Below are 27,670 nucleotides of genomic sequence, written 5' to 3'. Positions count from 1 at the left end.
CGATACTCAGGCCTTTAGCTGAACCTTCGTGAATTTAAATGCACTTTGTGGAGGTGAGGGGAATTCAGAGGAATGACACAGAGTGGCGCAGTGCATCTTAAAGAGTCTGAAGGAGTTGGAGTGGTTGGAGTTGAACCAATAAAATGTGGGTCCAGCGGTTGTGGAGACTTTCCAGGAGGCACAAGCGTCCCTCAGACAATGAACATTCAGTTCCGTATTTGTCTAAATAAATTATACAAACACCCAATAGTTGATCTGGACAGGTGAGTGAACTCTGTGTGTGTGTGTGTGTGTGTGTGTGTGTGTGTGTGTGTCCTCACCGTCTCCCCCAGCACGGTGCGGTACTGGTCACACTCGGCCTTGAGTATCTTCTGGGATTCCTCGGCCTCCTGCAGCTTGGACAGCAGCTCCTGAGGGACCATAGGGGAGAAGACAGGACACCCATCACAACACATAACACAGCAGGGCCTCAATGTGTTAGTATGTCCAGTTATTTTATTAACTAAAAGGTGCAAGCCCCGCAAACGCCCCACAAGCTCCAACAGTCTGTGTTTGTTGGGTAGAATTGAGTCTGACTCGCTCTAAAGTCTTTAACTGTCTGGGCAATGTGGAGCTGGCAGTTGATTTTTCTGGGTAATTTTAAGACGACTGCAACCAACAACTGGCAAGTTTAGCATGTTGGGGTGTGTTGACGTTTGCCTGGGCAGTGTGCAAGCACCTGAGCAAGCAACAATGAAGAAATAAGTTTGATCGCTTTTTCTATTGGAATGTCCTAAACAGGCGGGTGGTGAGCGGCCAGTCTTGTATGACATGCCACACGCCATTTCTACTTCCAGTTGGTGGTGGGCGAGCGGGGGTGGGGGGCGACTGCTCATTCAGCTAGTCAAAATGTTGTTTACACGATGTAACTTAAGAGTAACATATATTTAACTCATGCAGTGTGGACAGAGTGTCCGACGCAACGTGATAGCTGGACACTGGACGCTAACTTGCTGCAGGAGAGGAGAGGAGAGACTTTCTCACCGACAGGTCCGTTGATCCGGAGCCCTCCTGCTGGGCGACCTGGCTGGGCTGGCTTTCTCTGAGCACCTCCTGGGCTTTGGCTGTGAACGCCTCCAACCAGTTAGCCTAGGACAAAGACAACGGCAACAAACAAAAACAACAAAAATAAGTTCAGTGGTATCCTCTTCCATGTAATGACCCCCCTGCCCTCATGAAAAAAATACTATGGGGGAACGAAAACTAAAAAAAAAATAACTAAAACTACTGGGTGTAAAAAAAAGAAAAAAGTTTAAGTGTATACTTTCAACAACATTCATTTTAACAGTCTTCTAGGGCACGTCCACTGATAGTTATATTCATTGGCCCAATGACTGAAAGGGCCGTTGGTAGCAGATATTGCCATGGCTGTGATTCAGCTGTAGGTCCGAAATAAACAAAAACAAAAATCAGTATGTTTACCTGTTCTGTTTCTATGACAACCTGTGGGAATAGTGCCTGTAGGGCATTCTTGGCTTCCGTTTGGAAAGAGTTCAGCTGTTTCTCAGCTTCGGCCTGTGAGAATCACACAAACACATACAGCTCAAATTAGACCACATTGCACAGTACTGACTGATGATATGCTTTCCTGAAAGTAATGCAATTGAACAATTCATAGCTATGGCAGAGGCGATGTCTACATAAGTTGATACTGTGTTATTTGTGTGAGTGTGTGTACGTACCAGTGCATCTTTGGCTTGGGTTAGTCTCTCCTCGCCCAGCTTCTCGGCCGTAGCCAGACCCTCCATCGCCGACCAGTTCTTCTCCCTCAACTCCTAAAGGAGAGAAAGAAAGAAAGAAAGAAAGAAAGAAAGAAAGAAAGAAAGAAAGAAAGATCAGACACTTTGAAACAAGCTAAACCACATAGCTCATAACCGGAACACAACAGATCTGTCAAGATATTTTCAAGATCCGGGGCCTTTGGGGTTTACATCTCTATTACCTTTAACAGAGCAAAGCCCACATTTTCTTGCATTTAGAGAATCTCTTGAGCATCAGGACGCAAATGTCGTCTCCAGTGGGCATTGCCCTTAACTTAACACACCTTGTTCAGAGCCTTAAGGGGCATTCACACCAAGAATGATAACGATAACTATAACCATAACGATAACTATGACCATAACCATAACTATAACCATAACGATAAAAGCCTCCAAACTGAACAACGATAAGCAAAGTCTCACCTTGTGTTAATGAATGTAACGGCTAACATTTAATGGGTTCTGATTGGCTATTAGCTTGTTATCGTTCTCAAAATCGATCTGAAAGTGATTGCCAACGATATTGTTCTTCCATGTCTGGGTTGCCATGGTGACTTACGTTGCTCTTGTCCTTGACCTGCTCCAGCTCCTCCTTCAGCTGCTGCAGCTCCTCCTCCAGTGACATCATACGAGCGTCCTTCTCCAGGCTGGACACACACACACACACACACACACACACACACACACCATTTCATTAATATTCACGTAACTTGATAGCAATTGCTCTAGCAGGACTTTTTACACTTTATGACTGTGTGTGTGTGTGTGTGTCTGCGTGCGTGTGTCTGCGTGCGTGTGCTGCTTACTTTTCAAATGGCTGCTCAGCTTCTGATGCTTCCTCTGCCTCCTGAGGGAAACAAAGGAGAGAGATTAGTCACACAGAAGTGCATCCATCCATCCCCACCAAACAAAGACAGATAAATAATCTTTTAGTGCCATGTCACATTCACACATTCATCTTGTAGTGCCATCTCACATTCACACATGTCTTCCACATGCGTAGTGTGCTCAAAGTAGCCTGAAGTATAGCCTCCAACAGAAGCCTGTAAACAAAACGTAAATCATCTACTAATAGGCCTCTGGTTTGGTGGCATCTCAGACGCGCCACTCTTGACTCAGTGCGTGTGTGTGTCTCTCCTCACTGTCTTGGCACTCTTGACTCTGTGTGTGTGTGTGTGTGTGTGTGTCCTCACAGTCTTGGCACTCTTGACTCTGTGTGTGTGTGTGTGTGTGTGTGTGTGTGTGTGTGTGTGTGTGTGTGTCCTCACAGTCTTGGCACTCTTGACTCCGTGTGTGTGTGTGTGTGTGTGTGTGTGTGTGTGTGTGTGTGTGTGTGTGTGTGTGCGCGTGTGTCCTCACCGTCTTGGCACTCTTGACTTGTGCTAGCTCCTCCTTCAGCTGGTTAAGCTCCACCTGGAGCTGCTCGACCTCTGCTGACGAATCAGGCTGTAGGACACAGGAGGAGCGGAAGGCACATCAGTAACAGCACATCTGATTGGTGGATATGACCCACCAATGACATTACAGTTACCACGTTTTGACTAAGGAAGCACATTATATTCCTAGAAATCTGCTATTTTTATGTTCGTATTACTCCATGTCCACAACATTTATTTCTGCCCCCATACGCCTCCACATTCTATCTCTCTCTCTCCCTCACACACCATGTCCTCCTTGGTCTCTGTCTGGGCCTTGACCAGCTCCAGCTCTTCCTGTAGTGACGCCACCAGACGCTCCTTCTCCTCCAGACTGGGGACGGACGGAGGGAGGGATAAGGAGAAGAAGGGATGAGGAGAAGAAGGGATGAGGAGAAGAAGGGATAAGGAGAAGGAGAAGAAGGGATAAGGAGAAGAAGGGAAAAAAAAGAAACATGTAAATATGCCAGTAAATGACACTGGTGGCAAAAAAAAAAATCCCACACAGGAGGAGGAGGAATGAAGCACACACACACACACACACACACACACACACACACACACACACACACACACACACACACACACACACACACACAGAAACACACACACACAGAAACACACACACACAGAAACACACACCTGCTCTGGAGCTGTTCGATGTCAGCACTGCTGTCAGGCTGCAGGGGACAAGACAACAGGAGAGTGAACATGGCAGAAGAGTCTGAAATCAACAAACTGATCGTGTGGAGGTGTGTGTGTGTGTGTGTGTTTCTGTGTCTGTGTCAAACTGATGGTGACGTTAGTGATGTGTGTGTGGGACTCACAACACAGGTGACGGGGGTTGGCTCTGGTACGGACTCCTCCATTGTGGTCTCAACAGCTGGCTCTTCCACATCCTTCACTCTGAAACACACACACACACACACACGTAAAATATGTGCATGCCTCTGCACACATACCCCTCACACATACGCACAGCATGTCAAACTCTTAAGAATACACAAGTCAAACACACACATAGAATTTCTCCATCAACCCACACACACACACACACACACACGTACACACACCCATTGTGCTGGGCCTCTGGCATGGGTGCTGGTTCGGTCTTCAGCAGCTCCATCTCCTCCTTCAGTTTGAGCAGCTCCTCCATCACAGAACTCAACTCAGCCTCCTTCTGCTGCAGGCTACAAACACAAACACACACACACACACACACACACACACACAGAGAGTGAGAAATGTAACAACAGTTGCATGTGTACAGCTCAAAGACTCTCCGCCAACAGGGAGAAAACAGAAACGCTAACGTCATGATCAACAGCCTCTGCCCCTACCTGCTCCTCAGCTCCTCGATCTCAGCTGTGTGATCAGCCTGTTCAAACCAAGAGACAACGCATCCGTTAAATTCAGATGTATATCTAAGTAAAATGGTCCGTTTTTTACATTCAGATCTATATCTATGTAAAACGGTCCGTTTTTACATTTGTATCTGATTTACTACTTAAACTAGTATTAAAATTGAGTGAAAAGGACTATTCCAGCCTACTACGGAAGCCCACATGGGCCAAACTCCTGCTCACCCACCTGTGGCTCACTCTCCACTGCGGCCTGCACCTCCTCCTGCTGTACAGCCACCACCCCCACCTGCTGCTCCTCAGCCACCACCTCCACCTGCTCCTCAACCTGCTCCGCAACCTCCTCAGCCACCTCCACAGCCACAGCCACCTCCACTGCAGCCACTTCTGCTGGCACCACCTCCTCCTCGATCACTTGCACCTCCTCCTCGATCACCTGCACCTCCTCCTCCAGGGAGGCCTCCTCCTCCTCCTCCTCCTGCTGCGCCTCCTTCTCCTGCTCCTCCGTTGCGGGCGGCTGCTCCTCCTCAGTGACGGCTGGGGTCTCAGTCTCTGCGGGAGCCTCTGGGGCAGCGGAGGCGGCGGGTGTCTGCTGGGTCCTAAGGGCCTCCAGCTCTGCGCACTTCTCCTTCAGCTCGGCCTCGGTGGCGGCCATGCGCTCCTGAAGCTCTGTGGTGCGCGCACACATACACAAACAGAAACACAAACAAAAAACACACAGAGTTTGAGAGCTCGAATATTAGAATTTCAAAACAGGCATCGTCACTTTTCTCCATTCTATTTATCCCTCTCTTGCACACACACACACTTTGTTTTCCTTGAAACCCACACACAGAGCTGGGCCTCGAGGAAGAGTGTGGTGAAACCAAAGTCGAGCACTGGAGACAGGGAAGTGCCCACCTGAGCCAGGTCACCCACATGCTGACGAGGACGGAATATCAGTTTACCACACACACACACACACTCAAATACAAATTAAAAGACACACATACACTCATCCACCCTTTATACATTTGTGTCCCCACACACAGTCAACCAGGCCACTGTATCAGTTCCCCCCCCCCAGAGGCCACACTAATGTGACGACATCACAATGAGGGGTGCTGGGACTGGGCATCAGGTGTCAAGGGTGGGAAAACATTCCTGTCATTGTGTGTGTGCGTGCATATATGAGAGAGAGAGAGAGAGAGAGAGAGAGAGAGAGAGAGAGAGAGAAGAAAAAAAAAAAAAAAAAAAAGAGAGAAAGGCAGAATCTCTGCCTGCAGAAACTAAGAGTGGGAACAAATAGTGCAACAGACACATTTTGTGTGTGTGTGCTCATGAGGGAGTGGGAGAGAGAGAGAGCGAAAGAAAGAGAGAGAGAAAGAAAGAAAGAAAGAAAGAAAGAAAGAAAGAAAATATCTCAGAAACTAAAAGTGGGAACAAGAGACAGATAAGGCAACAGAAAGAGAGAGGGCTGCTGGACATGTGGAACCCCACTCTCCTACAATCTCCTCCTCCGCGCACGTGAACACACACACGTGCACGTGAACACACACACACACACACACACTCCTCACCGGCGAGTGTGGCGGCCTGCTGCTGGGCCTGCTGTAGCTGCTGCTGCAGCTCGGCGCCGGTGTCGTGTGCTCGGCGGAGCTCGGCGGTGACGGTGTCCAGCTGCTGCGTCAGTCCCCCGGTGCCCTGCAGCGCCACCTGCAGTTGAGCCCCCACGCGCTCCAGCTCCCCCTGCAGACAGCGCTCACTCTCCTGGGAACGCACCTGGAGCAGCACACGCACACGCACACACGCAACAGAGTGCTTAGTAAAGATCCTATATGACCACATCCTGTTACATTTCAAGACACATCTGGTCTTGTCAAACACACACAAGCCCCGTTTACATGGACAGTTATTTTGTCATTCCGATTAAACTATTCCGAATTAAAAATTTAGTGTCATCTGTTCACATGTGGTACGTTCTATTCCAAAAGCATTCCAGAATAGGAATAGCCGTTGCTACTTTTGCTTCTGCTGGAGAAGCTACAAGTCAAGTCAAGTCAAGTCAAGTTTATTTATATAGCACATTTCATACACAGAGGTCATTCAATGTGCTTTACATAAACAAAACCAAACGATAATAACAAATAAAAGCATAGAAGGGCGATATAGTCAAAGAATAGTTAAAAGGTAAAGATCATAATAAAAGGAAAACATAAAACACAAGGTAAAATCATTTAAAAATAAAGAATAATTAGTAAGCAAAAACAAAGGCAAAAGTAGTAAAAAAAAGTAAAAGACAAAGTAGAATAATTATCGAGGCAGATTCAGAATTTGTAACTCGGCACAGTTAGCAGAAAGCGTCTGAGAACAGTTTGGTCTTAAGTCTAGATTTAAAACTGGCTACAGTTGGGGCCTTTTTAATGTCATCCGAAAGTTGGTTCCACAGCTGAGCCGCATAGCAGCTAAAAGCTGCTTCACCATGTTTAGTTCTAACTGTAGGTTTTACTAGCAGGTTTTTCACCTGGGACCTGAGAGGACGAGAAGGTGTGTACTGCTGAAGCATGTCTGACAAGTATTTAGGTCCTGCTCCATTTACTGATTTATAAACAAGCAATAATGCTTTAAAGTCAATTCTGTGACTTACTGGAAGCCAGTGCAAGGACTTAAGAATTGGAGTAATGTGGTCAGTTCTTTTAGTTTTTGTTAGAGTCCTAGCTGCTGCATTTTGTATCACCTGAAGCTGTTTAATAGTCTTTTTAGGAAGGCCTGTGAACAGTCCATTGCAGTAATCAACCCTGCTGGAGATAAATGCATGAATGAGTTTTTCTAAGTCATGTTTTGACATCAGCCCTCTGAGTTTGACAATATTTTTGAGGTGGTAAAAAGCTGATTTAGTTATCGCTTTCATGTGGCTGTTGAAATTTAGATCACTGTCAATTAATACACCAAGGTTTTTAACAGTATCCTTTGCCTTCAACCCTTTTGTGTCAAGGAGAGTGGCAACCCTAAGTCTTTCCTCATTTTTACCAAATATAATTACTTCAGTTTTTTCTTTGTTCAGCTGAAGAAAATTTTGAGACATCCAGGTGTTGATTTGTTCTATACACTGACACATAGATTCAAGAGGACCATAGTTGTTTGGTGATAGAGCTAAGTAAATTTGTGTGTCATCTGCATAGCTATGATATGAAATCAAATTATTTTGAATGATTTGTCCAAGTGGGAGCATATAGAGGTTGAATAATAGTGGCCCCAAGATCGACCCCTGGGGAACACCACAGGTCAAGGACGTTGGTGTTGAGGTACAGTTTCCGATGGCAACAAAGAAGCTCCTTTCTTGTAGATATGATTTTAGCCAGCTGATAACTATGCCTGTAAATCCAACCCAGTGTTCTAGTCTGTGTAGTAAAATATTGTGATCAACAGTGTCAAATACTGCACTAAGGTCCAGTAGCACTAGGACTGATGTTTTACCTGAATCTGTGTTGAGGCGTATGTCATTGGAAACTTTAATGAGAGCTGTTTCAGCTCTGTTACAACAGGCAACCCAGTTGACCAGAGAGCTCACCTGTATCTGGGTCAGCTGTTCCTCTGCGGCGGCCATCTTGGCTTCCAGAACTTTCCGGCGCTCCTCCTCAGCCAGATGGGCATCGGTGCGGTCGCTGAGCTCCCGGCTGAGACGGATGCAGTCCTGACGGAGCTTCGCCATCTCGGCATTCTGCCTGTGGGTGCCATAGCGGGACCGATTAAGAGTGTGTGTGTGTGTAGACTAAAAATGCAGTAATAGAACAAACAAGTTAGAAGAAAACATTAAATAGAATGTTTTGCCTTAAATTAAATGTCTATTTTGAGTTCATATTACAAAATTAGTGTAGAAAGACTTCAAACTTCCACTCAGTATCGTTTCTACACACACACACACCTCCTTTTGTTTGTTTGCAGCAATTTGACTCCCGTCACCCATCCCTACCCTTCCTCATTGTCTCCTGAGGTAATCACACAAGTCTCTGCGTCACCCCTGTGTCACCCCTGCGTCATAATCTACACTACCCTGCCCTAGCCTCAGGTCACTTTCCTTCCACTGGACCTACTTCTAAGAATGCAGAATGCAGGACTCAGTCTATAACTCCAGTAGAACATTCTGGAAGCCTCCCTGGAATGTGGCCAGGGCCGGTGTTAGAACACGCAGAGAACCATCACAATAACAGAGAATGGCATGCCATTACTAAAGTATAAATCAGCTTTTATGACCCCCTTCACCCACACCCACTGGCTGTCTGTAGGGACATAAAGGGAAGCAATCTGACCGCAGGGTAAAGTAAAGATCACACACAAGAGTCTGGGAATGTGTGACCTGTGGCACGACCATTTACATTTTACTTTATATTACACACGTTTATTGTTCCAACTGATCGGATCTACTTTTATGTACTTACATATGTAGCTACAACTTACATCTTGTGAAACAGATGCTTAGCTGTGTGTGTGGAACAAAACACCTTTTTCACCTAAATACCATTACATTACACACCTTTTATTTTTCCAATTGATCAGACCTACTTATATGAACTTAAATACGTAGTTACAACTTACATCTGGCACTGCATTGTTATGGTGTACACTCTTTCTCCTTTTCTGAACTTTTGACTGTAGAATTAGCATACGATTCATTCTGTTGCACTTCATGTCTGTAATAATTATGGTTACAACTGCTCACACTGCAGGACCACATAACTTTCAGGCATGGCAGATATCCAACCCAATCGGTCCAGAGTTGGAATTCTGATCTTTACTTCTTCAAATAAATCTGACATTATCAGCCTACTCAAACTGCACTACATAACAAGCTGGATGGCCAAGTTCTAAAGCTGTTTTTTTAAACTGTTTTTGGCCTTTCCCCCCCTTCAGATATGATTGTGAAGAGTGACAGGTAGCAAGTAGGGGAGAGAGATGGGGTGGAATCGGGAATTGACCCGGGCCGGAATCGATCCCGGGTCCCCGCGGGCACTTCGACCAGAATGCGGTACGGGTGCTGTAGCCAGTTGCCTAAAGTTCTAGGTTCTAAAGTTTGTAAGGTTTAACATAATCAGAGCTAAAATGGCGTGTCTACCCAGATTTACTCGTATAAACGTATAGATGTTCACCTCACACTCCACTAGTGGTGTACATTCTTTCTCCTTTTCTAAGCTTTTTGACGGTAGCCTTATTAGGGTTGCATTAGATCCTTTTTCTGATTGGCAGGCCATCGAGTGAGCTGGCCCTCCGATTGGCTGGCGGTGCACGTACCTGCTCTCTGATTGGCTGGTGGCTTGGTTGAGGGCGTCCCTGAGGATGGAGTTCTCCTGCTGCAGACGGGCCAGCTGGGCGTTGGGACCATTTTCCAGCTGCTCCTGCAGAGTCTGGATCTGTGTGTGTGTGTGTGAGAGAGAGACATGTATAAAGTATGGTGTATGTAGTGTGTATAAAGTGGTGTGTGTGTTTATGCGTAGGTGTGTGAGTAATTGAGTGATTCTTTCAGTGTGTGTGAGTGTGTGTGTGTGTGTGTGTGTGTGTGTGCGCGCGCGCTGCTTTATTGAGGCACACTCAAATTACTGAGCTCATACTAGAACAGCAGCCTCCTTCCCTCCTTCCCATGTGGTGTTGACCCCTGACCCTTAACCTTTGACCCCTGACTGACCTTGCTGGTGAACTGCTGCGTCTCCATCAGGTGCTCCTCGTAGGAGGCCTGCATGCGCGCCTGCAGAGCCATCAGCTCCTGCTGACGACCGCTCAGCTCCGAGCTCAGACGCGTCTCCACCGCCGCCAGACGAGACTTCTCCGCACCCAGCTCCTATAAGACACACACACACACACGACACACACGACACACACACACGACACAAGAGAATAATACCAGATATGCTTAATGAAAATACCATCATCCTACTTTCAAACAATGGATGTTAATAATGTACTACATAACACCAGATTCCCTTTCCTATTGTGACTGGCTAACTGTATGTTACTGCTTGTATTATTAATGACATTTAGCAGGAGCTGGTATGTGTGTGAGTGGGATGGATGGATTAGAACCTTGGTGAGTTCCTTCACGCGGTTCTTAGCGGCGGCGGAGTTCTCCAGTTCTGCAGCCAGGGCCTTCTCCTTCTCCTCCAGCTGCTTCTTCACCACAGCCACGGGATCTCCTTTCTGAGCGGCCTGAGAGAGAGAGAGAGAGAGAGAGAGAGAGAGAGAGAGAGAGAGAGAGAGAGAGAGAGAGAGAGAGAGAGAGAGAGAGAGAGAGAGAGAGAGAGAGAGAGAGAGAGAAAGGGGGAAGCGAGAGAATGAAGGATTGAAAGATTGAGAGAGAGAGAATGAAGGATGGAGGGAAAGGGAGAGAAAAGAGCACGCACAGATAGAGACACAGAGAGAGAGAGAGAGACAAAGAAAGAAAAAGGATCTTAATATATTGTGCAAACACACATCCGTAAAATGTATTTCTATCCACATACCGTAAATGTATTTCTATTTAGATTCCACTCCCAAACCATTAACTGGCAGCAGGAAAATGAACATAATACATATTTAGAATCATACCCATGTGTACTGCCATTACCAACCAACACTGAAAGTCATTTATATTTGCATTAGAAAAGGTTTTTATCCGTGACGTAGGAGGGCTCTCGCCACCATGGCGGCGGGTCCCGTACCATTTGCCAGGAGTTGTGTCCGGTCTTGTCTCCGAGCGCCTCCAGGACCTTTTGGGTCTCGGCCTCGGTCAGGGTGCTGAGGGCCGTGAGCAGAGTGGGGAGCGCCGACTGCACGGGAGCCACCTCAGGGGTCACAGAGGTTACCGGGGCAACAGGGGTCGCCTCCACCGGAGCAACTGGCAAAGAGTGGGGGCAAGACAATGTTTATTTGTTTGTTTAATTTAAGGCAATTTCCGCAACTAAGGCTATTTAATGGCCAGAGCATTGTGTGTTATAGAAACTTAGGCAAGACAATGTTGTTACTGTTAGACACATTACTCCACCAGGGGGGAGACAAGGGCAGGTGGGAAAGAGGGAGAATAGAATATCAGAACTTAATCAGATTAAGTTTTAGAGTTAGGCAATGGAGTGAGAAATTACTTACTTTTGTGACATATATATATATATACATATATATATATATATATATATATATATATATATTTTGTGTGTGTGTGTGTGTGTGTGTGTGATATGTACACCATATCAAATATACACAGAGTTGATATGGTGTACATATTACAGATTGTTATCTATATTAACAGTTTGTCCTGAATCAGTATTATATCTCCTGCCGTATCGGATAACTGTTCTGGAATCAGCAGTCCCACTTTCATCACTTCCTTACCTGGCTCTGCCTTCTTCCTTCTGCTTCTCTTGCTGGGAGCAGCAGCAGGGGGAGCTTCTGCTTTGGGCTCTTCAGCTTTGACTGGGGCAACAGCAGCGACCGCAGGCGGGGCAGGCGCCGTCTCCACGGCAACCTCCACGACGGTGGGCGCCACGGCAGCAACGTTCTCTTGGGGCTTGGCGACGGCGGGCTCCACCTTGGCCACCTTCTTCTTCTTCTTGCCCGAGGATGACGGAGAGGGGACATCGGGCGTCTCCACGGCAACAGGGGCAGGCTCGACGATAGGTTCCGGGGCGGCCTCCTCGGGTGCCGGTTCAGGTTCTTGAGCCTCTTGCTCGGGCGCGTCCTCGACGACAGGCTCGCAAACGACGGTTTCCACGACAACGGCAGGCTCCGGCACAGGTTCAGGCTCCGGTTCGGGTTCGGCCACTTCCTCGGCGACCTGCTCAGCCGCCACGGCGGTTTCCGCCACCTTCCCGTTGGACGCCTTCTCCTCCTTCTTCTTCTTCTTCCTCTTCTTGTCGGCGCGGGCTGATGATGCGTTGGCGGCGGCAGCGGGCGCCGACCGGCGGTCTGCAGACGGGCCATCTTGCGGCGCTGCTCGGCCAGCGCGTCCTCGTAGGACGTCTCCTTCATGGAGAGCGTGGAGACCAGCGCGATGCCCAGCGCCGACACCAGCATGAAGCCACCGAACACCACGAAGCCAGCGTCTGAGGGTCGTACACGTCCATGTCTGCGTCTGTCTGTCTGCGTCCTGGCTGTCTGTCGTCGGTCGGGTCGGTCTGTCGGTCGTCTGCCTGCCTGCCTGCGCCCTTACCTCACGTCCTGCAAACAGTGGACCAGGAGAGATAAACACACAGGTCAGCATGGTCACACAGACTAAGTTAATCTTTACAGGGCCAAAAGGGCCTGAACTTATGTCTGGTTAAAACAGCAGACAGATGGACATACACACATAAACTACACATGTTGGGTACACATACTAAACACTAAACTTGAATAAGAGCACTAAGCCAACAACCAGTGAATGTATGTTAGCTACATAAGAAGAACTCACAGCAGCTCTGCTCTGTATGGTGTTGGTGTGTCAGTGTGTGTCTAGCTATCCACGGATGGATTTTGAACTAGAGTTCCTTGTGCGGTGATAAGAGTCATTGAGTCAGAACTAACACACACACAGACCCCATCCACCTATAGGCAGGCACCACCATCGCCCTATAGGCAGGCATCCCCCCCCCCCCCCCCCCACACACACACACACACACCACCCCCCTATAGGCCAGCACACAATCCCACTCCAGCTCCCTATAGGCCAGCAGCACAGCTCACCAGCCCCACGCATCTACAAATAAGTCCATTGGGGTCGAGAGCCTTGAAAGGATAAACAAAACACAACACTCCAATGGAATTTCCTTGAAACCAGGAAGCTGCTCAGAGGACCTCACTTCCTGCTGAACGGACTGCTTGTTAGAGTAATGTCTAGGACCCCACGCTGCAGACAACACCCCCCCCCCCCCCCCCACACACACACACACACACACACACACTCTGATATGAACTTCACACCAGCAATCACTGGACTAATAGATATGTACATGTTCTAGTGTGACATAGGACAGTGATTGTGGTACGAGTACTGGTGGTACGTGACCTCTCTCTAGTGGTAGTCAAAATGTATTATAATTAAAATATATAATTACAAAAAAAAACATGCAATCATTGAAGCTAAATTTCTTGAGAAAAAAAAAAAGCAGCAAAAACAGTATGTACAATGTAAAAATGTAAAATGTGCACTTAAATTGGCTTACGCTATTGTGTTTTAATGCCGGTCATAATGGTGGTACTTGGAGAGCCAAATGTTTTCTGAGGTGGTACTCATTTTGAAAACTACTGATATAGGATATGTGTATGATAATGTGTCATATGCTATGGATATGGTCTGCATGGGTAAGGTACATGTGTGGGTATGTGTTGGTTACCGACAGCAACATGGTGGCAGAGGTCGCATGGGTTCATAGAACGTCTGATATTTACAAGCAGACGCCTCTGGCGTTCACACACACACAAAACAAACACACACACACACCATGTATAACATCCTGCATATACAGACACACACAACCAAAGTAACTTGCTTGTACAGCTGAACAAGTACTTATACACCACTTTCTGACCATTTTATTATATATATATATATATATATATATATATATATATATATATAATATATATATATATATAAAAAATCACTATATAGGGTATTTTTGTATCTTCACTCACACAAAATACTGCAGGAGGCAGACAAAGCTTTTCACATGCATCTGAAACAGAATGTGAATGAATTGAGTTTGAAAATTCAAACTGAATTCACAGACTCCAAATGCCAACACTACTCACAGCAACACCCAGGACAGGAGAACTGTTAATTCACCTTTAGGGTGCTTGAACATTACCTCATCAAACAAACACCAACAAATGCCAAAAAACTCCAGCAAACGGCAACAGTTTGATCAGTGGACACTTTCAGTCAGTTTGTTGTCGTTTGTTCAAATTTGTACAAGTTCGACGTGTTCTAAAGTCATAATTACCTGGCATTGTGGATCTGTGAGTTGGTTTTCTCAACATAACGAATGTTGGGGTTGTTTGGCGACAGCACACGCGTTTATAGGTCGTTTGAGTTTGGGTTGGGGGCAAACAGCACACGTGTTTATAGGTTGTACGAGTTCGACATGTTCTAAAGTCATTCTGAAGTCGGTGAGGAGCTGTGACTCGGTTGTAATCCTGAAAAATGTTCAGAAAACCAACATTAGAATGTTGGGGTTGGTTGGTGGTTTGGTTTTGTTTGTTTGTTTGTTTTAAGCAACACCGCACGTGTTCTAGGACAGAAGCATAAAGTCCAACATGCAGAGGGACAGTCCTACTGCCCGGGGGTCGCTTGTCTCAGTACGCAGAGCAAAGGAGAGTACGTGGAGAGGCCAGCGGGAGGGTTGGAGGTAGAGGCAGAGTGCGCACACACACACGTGCACGTACGCGCACGCACACACACACAGAGCGAAGGAGGGTACGTGGAGAGGCCAGCGGGAGGGTTGAAGGTAGAGGCAGAGTGCACACACACACACGCGCACGTACGTATGTATGCACACGCAACACAACGCTTCAAAAAAAAAAAAAAAAGGAGAGGGTCTTTTTTTCCCCCCTGTGAGATGACAAATTCTTTCACTCTCAACCACTGAGGTATGTTGTGCAACTCTGAGCCGACCCACACACACCACCCCCCAACCCAGGCTCACCTCAATCACAAACACACACCTCTCGTCTCAGTCCTCAACCACCCGTGTGCAAACGCCACTTGGTTTCTAGTTTCCCTGGGATGTGTACATATAGAACAGCAAGACCCCACAACTACCCCCCCCCCCCCCCCCCCCCACACACACACACACACACACACACACTTCATACCCCCGCCATGTGTTTACACTTTCAGGGAACATTCCTGGACAGGAATTCCCTCAAGGAATACTCCCCCCCCCCCCCCCCACACCACACACACACACACACACACACACACACACACAAACCCTTTCTCCCTGTCCTTCCCCGAGTCTTTCTCTCCCGCACTTCTCAGACCACAATGGGCAAACTGAATGCCCTGAAGACACCTACAGATGGGAGATGTCAAACAAGCACCCTCATCAAATATACTGCCCTGGGTATGGTTTTGGAGGGGGCAGGGGAGAGAGAGACAGAGAGAGAGAGACAGACAGACAGAAAGACATACAGACAGAGAGGTGGTTGTGTGTGTGTTCACTTGAGAAGGGGCCTCCAAGTGCTTGGGAAATGCTGACTGGTCTTTAAGTTGACCACGCCCCCTGACTAGATCTTTAAGTTGACCACGCCCCCTCCTGGCTCGGTCTTTACCACACGCTCTCCCTGACTATAAAATACTTGTGCAGTTACACAAGACGGGCAAAAAAAAAAAATCATTAGGCCTAAAACAAAGCCAAATGATTTGATTGATTATACACCATTCTACAAATTAAACCTTGTCAGAATGGTTCTACTGAAAAACATATTGCCCCAAAATTAGATGTGATGTTTGAATCAACAGGCAATCTAACGAATAAATGTGTCAACACTGAAATAGCCTAATAACATAATGATAATAATAAAAATAATAAGAATAAACAAGTTAGACTTAAGGTAATGTTCTCTGCGTCTGTCAGGTCTATCAACTTAAGGCAAAATACTACACATTCTCTTACAATATAAATATGTAAGCAAACTTAACCTATATTTAAAAAAAAACTCATTAAAGCAAGCAAATTGACACGGCTGTGGTCTTGGAACCTGACAGGTGATATTATGATATCAATAGAGGCGATTGGCTTCAACAAAATCCAGGGAGAACTTTCTGTACTGTTTCTACCCGCGGACAATTAACCCTCTATGTCGTGGCAACTACCTCTGGAGTTTATGTAATGAATCAGAAGGCAACACAGACCTTAGGCTATATCCTCGTCAGCATGTCTCCAAACACCCTAAAAGCACAAACACAAAATATCTTTCACAAAACTCATTCAAGTAACGTCGTCTTTCTACCTACGAAGCAGCAACTGTCATCAGTCTAACTAATGCAGTGAACTTATATAGCATAGCCGAGATTTTCTGGACCCCCTCCTCATCGCTTCGGATAGCCTATAGCCTATTTTAAGCATGGTGCGGTATCAAGTTCAAAGCGTTCAAAACGGAAAAGAGGAAAGAATAAATGCGTTATATTTCCATCAAAAGCCAATCTTGCTCAGCATAGTATTAAGTCCTGTCCATTGTGTTTGAAACATCATCCGTCTGGATCAATCAAAGCCAGGCCATTATCAAAACGGCAGACACGCTCATTTAATAACCAAATCAGTGGATCTCGAAAATCAAAATCAACTTGTCCACAGATAAGATAAACATTACACACAAACTCAGTGGGGTCGAATGAAAATATATCCCAACAAACAGGCGTGATAAGAAAACTCACACAACTCAACAATCACCTAAAGCAGCATTCTTCCATTCAGCTGCAACGTTCTACAAACTTTTACACAAGTTTCCAACGAAGTAACCCATACCTCGCTCGTAGCACAAGCCTATACAAACTATGCGGTCTCCGTCAGTTTTCACTACATAGGCTAGGCTACACGATATAAAACGTACAAGGTCTCAACAATAAGACGTTCTCTGCATGGGGTAGACATGGAGTTTATGGTGAATCATCTCTTCGAAGTGGGCTGCACACGTTAGAGAAAGTCAGGCAACTGTTCAGGACATTTGCTACATTGTTGCGATGAGCTTCCCAAACTTCCGCACGCTGCACACACACACGCCGAGACAATAAATCCTATGGTTACAATAGTTTGCATGCAACTTCAAGCAAACTTCGACAATTTAACATTTTGCTCTACTGAAGGAAAGTAATAAAAATGTGCGTCTTACCCCAAGCTCTGAATTTCAGTGATTCAGAGAAGCCGCGACGAATGGAGTCGTGGCACTTTCTGTGACTTGGACGAGCGCCCGCCTGTGGACCAGAATCTAATGGATTTGGAGAGATCTCATTGGTGCAAAAATACATCAATCAGTGGCATTTAAACCAACCGCGAGGGGTCAGCGCCATGCAGTTGGCCGAAGAACGGCATGGAGAAAAGAGAGGTGTCATTGTTTGGACAATATTTCACTTGGGAGTGGGACTTGTGGACTCGTCTTCGCGTAAAATGATTTGGTAAAAAAAAGAGAGAAAATAACGAAAGCTATGCTACTTGGCTACTTATGTTTGTATGTCTGGAACATGTGAAGAAATTGACAATAAAGCTGACTGACTTTTTTGACTTTGACTTTGACTTACATCATCACTAGGGACATTTGCAGAGCAAAGTGATGTGACTTCTTCTAATAGGCTGAATGAAATGCCATCCAGGCTAATCACTAAAATAAATACTGGCAGCAGACTGTCCAATTATGAGTTAATAATTTCTTCACAATCTGTGTAGGAGTATGCCAGCAAACATTAGTGTTGACACAGTAGATAACAGCCTGGCACTCATGTGGGCTTATTACAGTAAACATTTGACAGATTTGAATTCAAAAGAAGAAAAGAAGAAGATCAAAAGAAGGATCTTTTACAGTTCTTTAGGTAACAGGGGATCAGTATGAGACAGCAGATAACATGTCCTGTAGGATCAGTATGGGACACAGCAGATAACATGTCCTGTAGTGGATCAGAATGGACAGAGATGGGCACACTCTAAAAAAAATGCTGGGTTATTTTTTCAACCCAAACGGGTTTTTTCTAGACTTTAAATTTGTCTATGTTCTCTGACCTGTGAAATATTTCAGTGCTATGGTAACTTGACAAGATACCTCAAACAAGGACATTTCCAATTTTGCACATTTTAAATAAGAAATGATTGATAATGTCATAATACTTGACTTCTAATTGGCTCAACTGATTGGATGGTATTAATGTGACAACCTGATTTTTATTTTTACTTTTTTTTGTATTTACATTGATAGAGGTTGTGCACACACCAGTTCCAGGTGTATACAAAATTATTCAACTTTGATGAAACTCACCAGTGTGGTAGTGATGGTGTTAAATAACTTAAAATGTGAAAATGCTACCTACAGTAGTTTAAATGTCTAAATAAGTCATCTATTTGGATTGTTTGTCTTTGAGTTATTGTCACTGATTCATAGTGGGCAATCTATTACATCTTATTTTGCATGTTTGCATTTTTTGTTTAGCCTATTTAATGTGTCAATTGGATGTAGGCTATTATTATATTATTATTTATTTTATTTTCCATTTTTCTTTAATCAATCTATGCTGTTTAATTTGGCAACTGTTTGATAGGGTTTGCATGTGTCTATTTACTATAGTCTGATGTATTGTGTCTTTTGTGTGCAAATATGTTGTACAACTGTTGGTACAGCGCACCCTTGGGTGCAGCTCACCTGATGACCTCATGTGTTCACCTGTAACCCTTTGCCCCTTCAATGATAAAAAGCATTCATGTTGGTAGTCACACTACACACTGACGATGGCTTAGGCCGAAGCGCGTCTGTGGACATGGCATTAATAAATAAGTAAAGAGAATATACTTGAGAGTGCGGTTTTTCTATTCTAACCAATCTATTACACCAACTGGCTGGGAAGTGCAACAGTTGTGGAGTCGGCATTGCATGTCGCTGCAAAACAATACATCTCCAAACTTAAAAACAGTAGACTAACAGTCAATAGAAGTGGACTGTCAGAGCAGCACAAAATACTAAAAGCCATGCCGAGTGTCCTGTTCACTTTTAAACTTTCCATCACATTTGGTGCCTCTGCCTAGCCACTTCATAAATGTGTTAGAATTAGTTCTGTACTTAAGAACATTTCGAGCGATCACATAGCCTATGTTCAATGTTGCAATATTATCAGAAGGCCCTATATGCAATTTGCTTTTGAGCAGGATCTTATAAGAACATTTCAACATGAATGGAAAGACACAGTGATGACATTTTGCACTCAGCTGTAGCCTAGGCCTGCTAGTGGTGAGTCTGTTTACTTGTATTGTAGCCTATGCAACTATTCTATTAAACACTGTGTGCTGTAGTCTATTAAACACTATAGGCTATGACCACTATGTTCTTGTACTATTTTCCCCCATGATATTGTTTCAGTTATCCAAAAGGCTCGAAGGATGCTCTTTATTATATGGCAAAGTGAGGTGAGGTGCCCCCCCACCCGTTGTTCTCTGGTGCCGACCCTGGCAGAGGTTTATATTGGGATGTCTAACATGAGGGGTCAGCATATCTAATCTGTTGACTGATTATGGAAGGAGTCTCTTGCTTTCAGATGATTTTCCAGGTAGTGTACAAGTGAAGGGATAGACAAAAAAGGCTTTTAAGAAAGAAGTATTTTGTAGTATTTGTAGTATCTGGTTGTGGAGGCAACGGGAGAGACCACACTGGGCCCACTCGGGAAGGGTGCCCAGAAAAATAAATAATTAAAAAAAACGCTTTCTGTGTTGATTCTGCATCGGGGGGAGCAGGGTGGACAGGGCACTCCCTGCTGCATCACGTGAAGGAAATAAAGAGGAGGAAAAGTGTCCTTATCATACATAGTATAGGACCATTCTAAGCCAAAGGGTTAAACTCCCTATAGGGTTAGGAACCAGTTCACCCTCATTTGGGCACATCAAAGCAATTTCAAGCACAAGCAATTTCTCATGACTTCGGAGACACAGTGGATGCTTTTGCATATCCATGCAATTGCTTGTGTACATATTGTCTGCTGGTTTTTTTTTTACAATTGCTACAGTAAGGATCCAAACAGGTTCTCTGTTGAATAGTCCCTCCAGGTGTTGTATATTTCCTTCAGTTGTCATTTGTAATCTGTCAAGCATAATTTTGCCTTTCCCATAACAGTATTTTTGAAAAGAACTGTTGTAAAACACACTAAAAGCATTTCCTTTTTTTTTTTTTAACTGAATGACAATACTTTACATAGTCTGGCAAGCTCAGAACTGTAAAATACAGTAAAAACAAATCCTATCTCATTCAGTCTTTCTCATATAGTAATCTACTATTGGAATTGATATAGTCTTTGCATTGTCTTGCCTTTACAGTTGTTCTCGATTACTGTGACCTGCTTAAAGAAACTGGGATCCACTTGGTCTTCATTAACACCTTCTTTGCACAGCAGAAGTCATCTCTTCCAAATGTGCTCACACGTTTTTATTGGGTTCACACAAACAGATCGAAACAGATCACAGATCAGGTCATTCAAAGGCCCCAAACTCTTTTGGTTTCCCTGTCCTAAACAAAAGGAACATATCTATTCACAAATGGTAGAGAGTCCTTGCGTCAGTTTAAATCTGTAGATACACCTGAATCTCCTTTGCACAATTCTTTAATCATTCCTTATCCATGCCATGTCTGTTCTGTGTTGCTATTTGAAAGTATGGATCTATGGCACATTTAGAGAAAGTACCGTATTGCCTATTTGGACACCAAGTGGATCCCAGTTTCTTTGAGCAGGTTACAGTTTAGATATTGCACACCGCCTACTAACAATGGCCCTGTTTCAACATTTTACTTATATTCAAGTGCTTGACCTCTTTTGAAAGCAAAGGGCCTAGTAAATTATTTTGGTGCCAATAGATTGACTGTGAGACTGACTGTCAGAGATTGGCAAAGGGTAAAATGATAGTTGTTTTTTTAGGCGGTTTTCTCTGGAAATTACCACATTCTGCCCTCTTGGTCATTTATTTTGTCTTGGAAACACAACCCACTCCCAGGTCTTGTAAATCTGCATCTCAAAGTAGATCAATATAGAAGGAAATATGAGTGCTTTTTGATTAAAATGAATTGAGACATAGTAAGATTAATCTGACAATTCAAAGCACTATACAGATTGTACATGTGTCATATGAGAATTCCCAAGAGTCCAAGCTTTTAAATGGTGTATAATATCACTATACATACAATTGATTTAGAATGTTGGGGGGAGGTGGGGGGCACTGCAATTGCCTGTAAAAGGGCTATTTCTTTCTCTTCTTACCCTTCCTCTTCCCCCTCCTCTTGCTCCTCCTTGTCCTCTTCCTCTAACTTCACCTCCTTGTCCTTGTCATCCTCTCCCTCTCACTTCTTCACCTCCTTGTCCTCTTCTTCCTCCTAGTTCTTCACCTCCACGTCCTATTCTTCGGCCTCCTCTAATTCTTACTCTTCTCACTCTTCCTGCTCCCTCTATTGTACCCATTGTACATTACCTGTGGCTTATTTATAGTGCTTAGGCTGATTGCAAAGTGAACTAATTATCTAAAACAGTTTTTACATGAGAAAGTGTGCCAGAGAGTTGGCAAAATAGTGTAAATAATTTCCATACATGTGTATAGATTTGCTAGGAGTGTGTTGATCATTTGGAAATTGAGTGCTGTGCAGATTGTGCCTGCAGTTGTGCAAAGTGTGTGTTACAAAATTGCAAACTGAGTGCAAAGCAGTGTTTGTGCTTTTAGTTTTGCAAACTCAGTGAGTGGTTTTGCTATAAGAATTAATAGTTTTAGAAATTGTGCTATAAGAATCATGGTTGTGTTTAAGCATTCAGAAAAAAACTGTATTGTGATGGCTTGTGTTTACTGTTTGATACGAAAAAAAACATTTTTTAGAAGGTGTGAAGACTTAAGCAAGGTGTGTTAGCTTTTGCACGAGAACTACAATGTTTTGCTGATTGGGTGAGAGGTTTTGCCATTTGTGTGTAGAGTTTTGCAAAAAAAGTGCTTAAGCAATCAGAAAAAACTGTAAGTATAGAACCCACTTGGTCTTCATGACTGCTCTCTTTGCACAGCAGAAGTCATCTCTTGCGAATGTGTTCACACATTTTCATTTTGGTTCACACATTTCTCAAACCCTTTTGCAAAACAGTTAACACAGGTGTCATTCAAAAGCCCCAAACTCTATTGGTTTTCCCATGCTAAACAAAAGGAAAACATCTTTTCACAGGTGGTATAGAATCTTTGCAGAAGTCTGAATCTCTGATACACCTGAGTGAAACTCCTTTGCACAATTCTTCAATCAGCAATCATTCATTATACATAAGAGATGTCTGTTCTGTGTTGCTATTTGCAAGTATGGATCTAATGCACATTTAGACAAAGTACTATATTGCCTATTTGGTGGAGAAAACAGTACAAAAGGTGTTTACTGTAGGTCTATTTCGATGAAAGTTGTAGTTCAATGAAATTTACCGTATCTTGCTAGGTGTTTGCTGTATGTCTTACATGTCAATGACAGTCACATCAATTTTCTAAATTTTCTACACAGTCACATCAACTAAATTTTCTAAATCAATTTTCTAAACATGTCTTCCAAACATCATAACCCAACACCAAATCTGCAAAACTATACACTAATTCTCAGTGTTTGACTCAGTTTTCAATTGACTAAAACACATTTTGCAAAACACCACACACAATTTTCTACTTAACACACAAAAATCAAACAGGAAGTAACTTGATTTCATTTTTCAAACATAACCCATCAAAATGCCACACTTATTCACCAGTGCTTCACTCTCTCTCCTCACATGTGTAAACACTCATTACTTTACTGAACACCATCCAATCATTGCCTTATAGGCCTATGAGTAGACATACTGTACTCTATATGTATGTACCCTCTCAATCTGCTCCTAGAGGATTTACGGTTGAAATGTTCAGAACCAATGCAGATACTTTGAAAGGAATGTTCTACAAAAAGTCGACTTTATGTACAGTAAAACTTGTTTTTTTACTATATATTTGTGTCTCCCCAAGTTACCATTAGCTCAATTCATTTTTCTATAGACCTATGAATACAGTACATACCCCCCCCCCCCCCCCCCCACACACACACACACACACACACACACACACGCAGACACACACACACACACACACACACACACACACAAACACACACACACACACACACACACACACACACACACACACACACAAACACAGACACACACTTTTCTTTGGAAAAAGCAAAGTAATTTGATAGTAGTCAGTCATTTCCGTCTTAGGCAAAATCAGCTTTTTCAGAACTCCATGTACATCTGTGGCCATTGTATTTTGCTTTGCTTTGTTCTTGTTGGCTGTAAAATACTGTATTTGCAACAGCAAATTATTTGCAAAAAATCACTATTTTTGGTTTCAATAATACTGTGTATTTCAACTTCTCTCTGTACCGTAACTTTCACTCTTGTATGGAAATACATAAAGCCTATGAAAGACAGAAGAGCATTAGGTTTTGAGTAACAGTGTGTACATGATGTATCCAAAATGTCATATTATGACAAAAGTGTTTGTAATGTGAGGCGGATGTTTGCTTTAAATATGTGTTTTTGACATTTTGAATGTTGTGTGGGTTTTGTGTGTGGAGTTTTGAAAAATAGAGTTTTGAAAATGTGTGTAAACAATTGTAAAAAACTGTAAAGAGTGTCTTTGAATTGGCAACAAGTTGTAGTGTTCGGCAAGATTTGCTTTTGCTGCATGTTTTAAGTGTTTTGAGAGTAACAGCCTTTTGCAAGCAAAATGTGTCATTTTGTCCAGAGTGCTTTTGTTCAGACACGGGTGTTAACTGTTTTGAGAACGTGATGTCAGAGTTGACACAGGTATCAAAACGATCGAGAAAAAACTGTAACTGTTTTGAGAATGTGCAAAGTTGACACAAGCATCAAAACGATCAAGAAAAACTGTAAAGCAATTGAGAAAAACTGTCATAAACTGGGATGCACTTGATTTTCATTGTCACCGTCTTAGCACAGCAAAAAAGGTGCTTCATATGTTTTAGGCGTTTTATTTTATTTTATTTTATTTTATTTTATCTTATCTTTTTACACTTTTCACCCATCGTGGTCCAGAAATATTAGTACTTTGTGGCTCAGTTGAGATCCCTGTTAGGTTAATCACCAAAAGTTGCTCCTGAACCCCAACTATACCCAGTGGTGTAGTCTTTGCTGTATTATGTAGGCCTACTGTGATGTAGTAGTTAGCTGTAGCCTAGTGGGTATACTGTGATCAACCCCAAATGTTAATACGCATCCTTGCCTATTTTACAGTAAGTGGTTATACGGAGATGGTGATGCTTTTTAAGTGGGTAGGCCTCATGCGTAGTCCTGCGTATCACATAGACTACACCACGGACCATAGCCCCTTTTCCATACCGTAGCGTACCCGAGTGCAATTGCTCTTCCCTGACCCAGGGTCTCCGAACTCGCGTCTGGACCAAACAGTCTAGTGTGATTGTGCAAATACACTTTTATGCAGATATCAACATTTCTGGCACTTTATGGAGACTTACAGCTTGTCTCAGTTGCATTGCCGCAATTCTCAGATTATAATTGAAATTCTCAAAACTGTTTGTTCAAACTCCATATCATCTTGTCACCTTTGCGCACCAGTAAAGCAGTTTATCCTCACCTTGAACAAACAGCAGTGATTATGTAAGTATACTTCCATACAACTGCTTTTTATACAAAATCAGATGTCATGTTTGTCATCAAATGTTTACATTTTCAATCGCTAATGTCATGTTGGTCAAAATGCACTATATATGGTTCCATGCTGAGTCCGACCCCATAAAACAGCTTGACCTTATCTCTTCACTTGAGTCATTCCTTGCAAATGTGTTGAAATAATAGCTGCCATAGTTGTCATAGTCAGAACAGACATGGCTTCTCTTATGGATAATGAACGGCTGCTGAAGAATTGTGCAAAGGAGTTTCACACAGGTGCATCAGAGATTCAGACTTACTGTATGCAAGGAATCTCTACCACCTGTGAAAATATGTTTTCCTGTTGTTTAGCACGGGAAAACCAATAGTCTGGGTTAATTGTTTTGCAAAAGGGTTTGAGAAATGTGTGAACCCAATGAAAATGCGTAAACACATTCACAAGAGATGACTTCTGCTGTGCAAAGAAGGTGCACCAAGTGGATCCCAGTTTCTTTAAGCAGGTCAAAGCAATCGAGAAAAACTGTAATGTGTAACTTTGTTGTTTTGAAATAACTATATGTCACATACTACTAGTTAAACTTTGCACATTGTTCATTAGAAAATGCAGAGTAGACTAATTGACAACAAGTCAAAACAGCTTGACTATCTTGACATAAACAATTGCGTAAGGACATATTATGTAAATATATCAATCAATCAATCAATCTATCAATCTATCAATCAATCTATCTATCTATCTATCTATCTATCTATCTATGTGCACAGAAATCTGATTATGTTTTCAGTTATGTAGCATGTGTTTATATAAGCGTGTGAATTTATATGCATGTCATGTGTGTGTGTGTGTGTGTGTGTGTGTGTGTGCTCCAGGTCAACTGTATACGTGGCTCAGCACACGTGTGCTTCTCAGCATGTGTGTGTGTGTTTGCTTAGAAAGGGCAGTCCTGTCTCCACCTCCTTCTCTTTACCGGTGACATATGCATGTGGTATACACACACACACACACACACACACACACACACACACACACACACACGCACACACACACACACACACACACACACACACATACACATACATACATACATACATACATACATACATACATATACATACATACATATATATATATATATGTGTGTATGGGGGGGGGGGGGGGCAGTTCCCCCCAATGATAAGCAGAGGCCGAGTGGATGGGGGGGTCTGAATGTTTGCTCTGCTGGCCGGCAAAGTAGAGAAGAGAGAGAGAGAGAGAGAGAGAGAGAGAGAGAGAGAGAAAGGGAGGTGGAGGAGAATTAGAGGGACAAGAACACTGACATGTTGCTTTCTCATTGGCATCCTCGAGCACATGTTGTGCACCTGTTTGTGTTTCTCATGTGCTGTTGTTATTCTTTAACATATACTGAAGATATAACCCCTGAAAGATAACAGTGGGGTCTGCGGAGGAGGTGAAAGGTCATCCCACGACCCCATGACCTCAGCCAATCCTGTGTAAACAAACCTGAGAACGCCATCCATCTGCGTGTGTGCAGTGCTATACCCACAGACTGTCAGGCACATGCACACAACTTCACAGTTCTGGAATATAATAATATGTAACTACCATCCATCTGCTTGTGTGCAGTGCTATACCCACAGACTGTCAGGCACATGCACACAACTTCGCCAGAGTTGTGAAGAGAACCCATTGAGTCACAAGCAAAAATAACTCTGTATAGCCTACATTGTTGTTTGTGCCATTAACCATTGATCAATCCCACCATAAACATAATACTGACATAGGTCAGAGTGAAGTCTGATATTTCTGCCAATGGGAAAAAAGGGGGATGATATTACTGTAACATGGGGAGGAGAAAAGAGATGAAGAGTGAAAAGTAAGTGACAGGTTCTCCTTTGCCGCCCCCCCCCCCCCCTTTGTGGACATACACACTTGTGTAAATATTACACTGGAAACAGACATATAGCGGCTGAATGTTCCACTGAGAGAGATGGGGGGGGGGGGGGGGGGTGGGAGAGAGAGATCCGGAACATTTTGTACCGCACTGAGAAGTCTACCTCTCTGTGAGTATTCATCTGCTTAAGAGAGGAGGAGAGAGAGGAGAGAGTATGAAGAAGAATGAGAAGAAATAGAAGAAGAAGAAGAAGAAGAAGAAGAAGAAGAAGAAGAAGAAGGAGTAAAGTGAGGAGGAAGAGGGAACATAAACAGACACATGTTGACAGTGACAAAAGAGAAAGACATTCTAGTGCAGTATACATGGAGACAGTAAGATGGGCACACCCACAGACAGTAATATATACACATGCACACACACACACACACACACACACACACACACACACAGACACACACACACACACACATAGAGAGAGAGAGAGAGAGACACACACACACAGAGACACACAGACAGTAACAGACTGACAGACAAACAGACACATGTGTAGGCAGTAACACATGAGACCAGGTCAGAAAGAGGAGGAGCTGACAATGAGAGAGAGAGGGAGAGAGAGAGAGAGATAAATGAGAGAGAGAGAGAGAGAGAGATAATGAAAGACTGATGAAAAGGGGGAGATAAAGAGAAGGTGATCCATTCTTACAGCTGACGACAGCTGCCCGCCTGACCAGTCTCACTTCCCTTTGGTCAGACCAAACCTGTCTTCACTTAGTGCAGCTCCACACACACACACACACACACGGCCGCGTACACACACACACACGGCCGCGTACACACACACACAAAC

General features: G+C 43.8%; 3 protein-coding genes across 28 annotated transcripts in view; 2 read left to right on the top strand and 1 right to left on the bottom strand.

Moving 5' to 3' along the window:
* The window catches only part of LOC121719407 (NACHT, LRR and PYD domains-containing protein 3-like), an 851,137-nt gene that overhangs the window by 475,936 nt on the left and 347,531 nt on the right, over positions 1 to 27,670 (top strand). The window lies entirely within an intron of this gene.
* Positions 1 to 27,670, top strand: part of LOC121719377 (NACHT, LRR and PYD domains-containing protein 12-like) — a 732,803-nt gene that overhangs the window by 484,795 nt on the left and 220,338 nt on the right. The gene's annotated exons all lie outside the window — the stretch shown is intronic.
* rrbp1b (ribosome binding protein 1b) lies at positions 11,250 to 12,656 on the bottom strand. Its single transcript, XM_042105353.1, is given in 3 exon segments — positions 11,250 to 11,419; positions 11,911 to 12,617; positions 12,620 to 12,656. Coding segments are annotated over 3 exon segments (765 nt in total). The 5' UTR covers positions 12,642 to 12,656; the 3' UTR covers positions 11,250 to 11,383.

Source organism: Alosa sapidissima, chromosome 9, assembly GCF_018492685.1.
Source record: "Alosa sapidissima isolate fAloSap1 chromosome 9, fAloSap1.pri, whole genome shotgun sequence".
Classification (NCBI taxonomy): domain Eukaryota; kingdom Metazoa; phylum Chordata; class Actinopteri; order Clupeiformes; family Clupeidae; genus Alosa; species Alosa sapidissima.
Note: the sequence above shows the minus strand (reverse complement) of the source record. Positions and strands in the feature narration are given on the sequence as shown.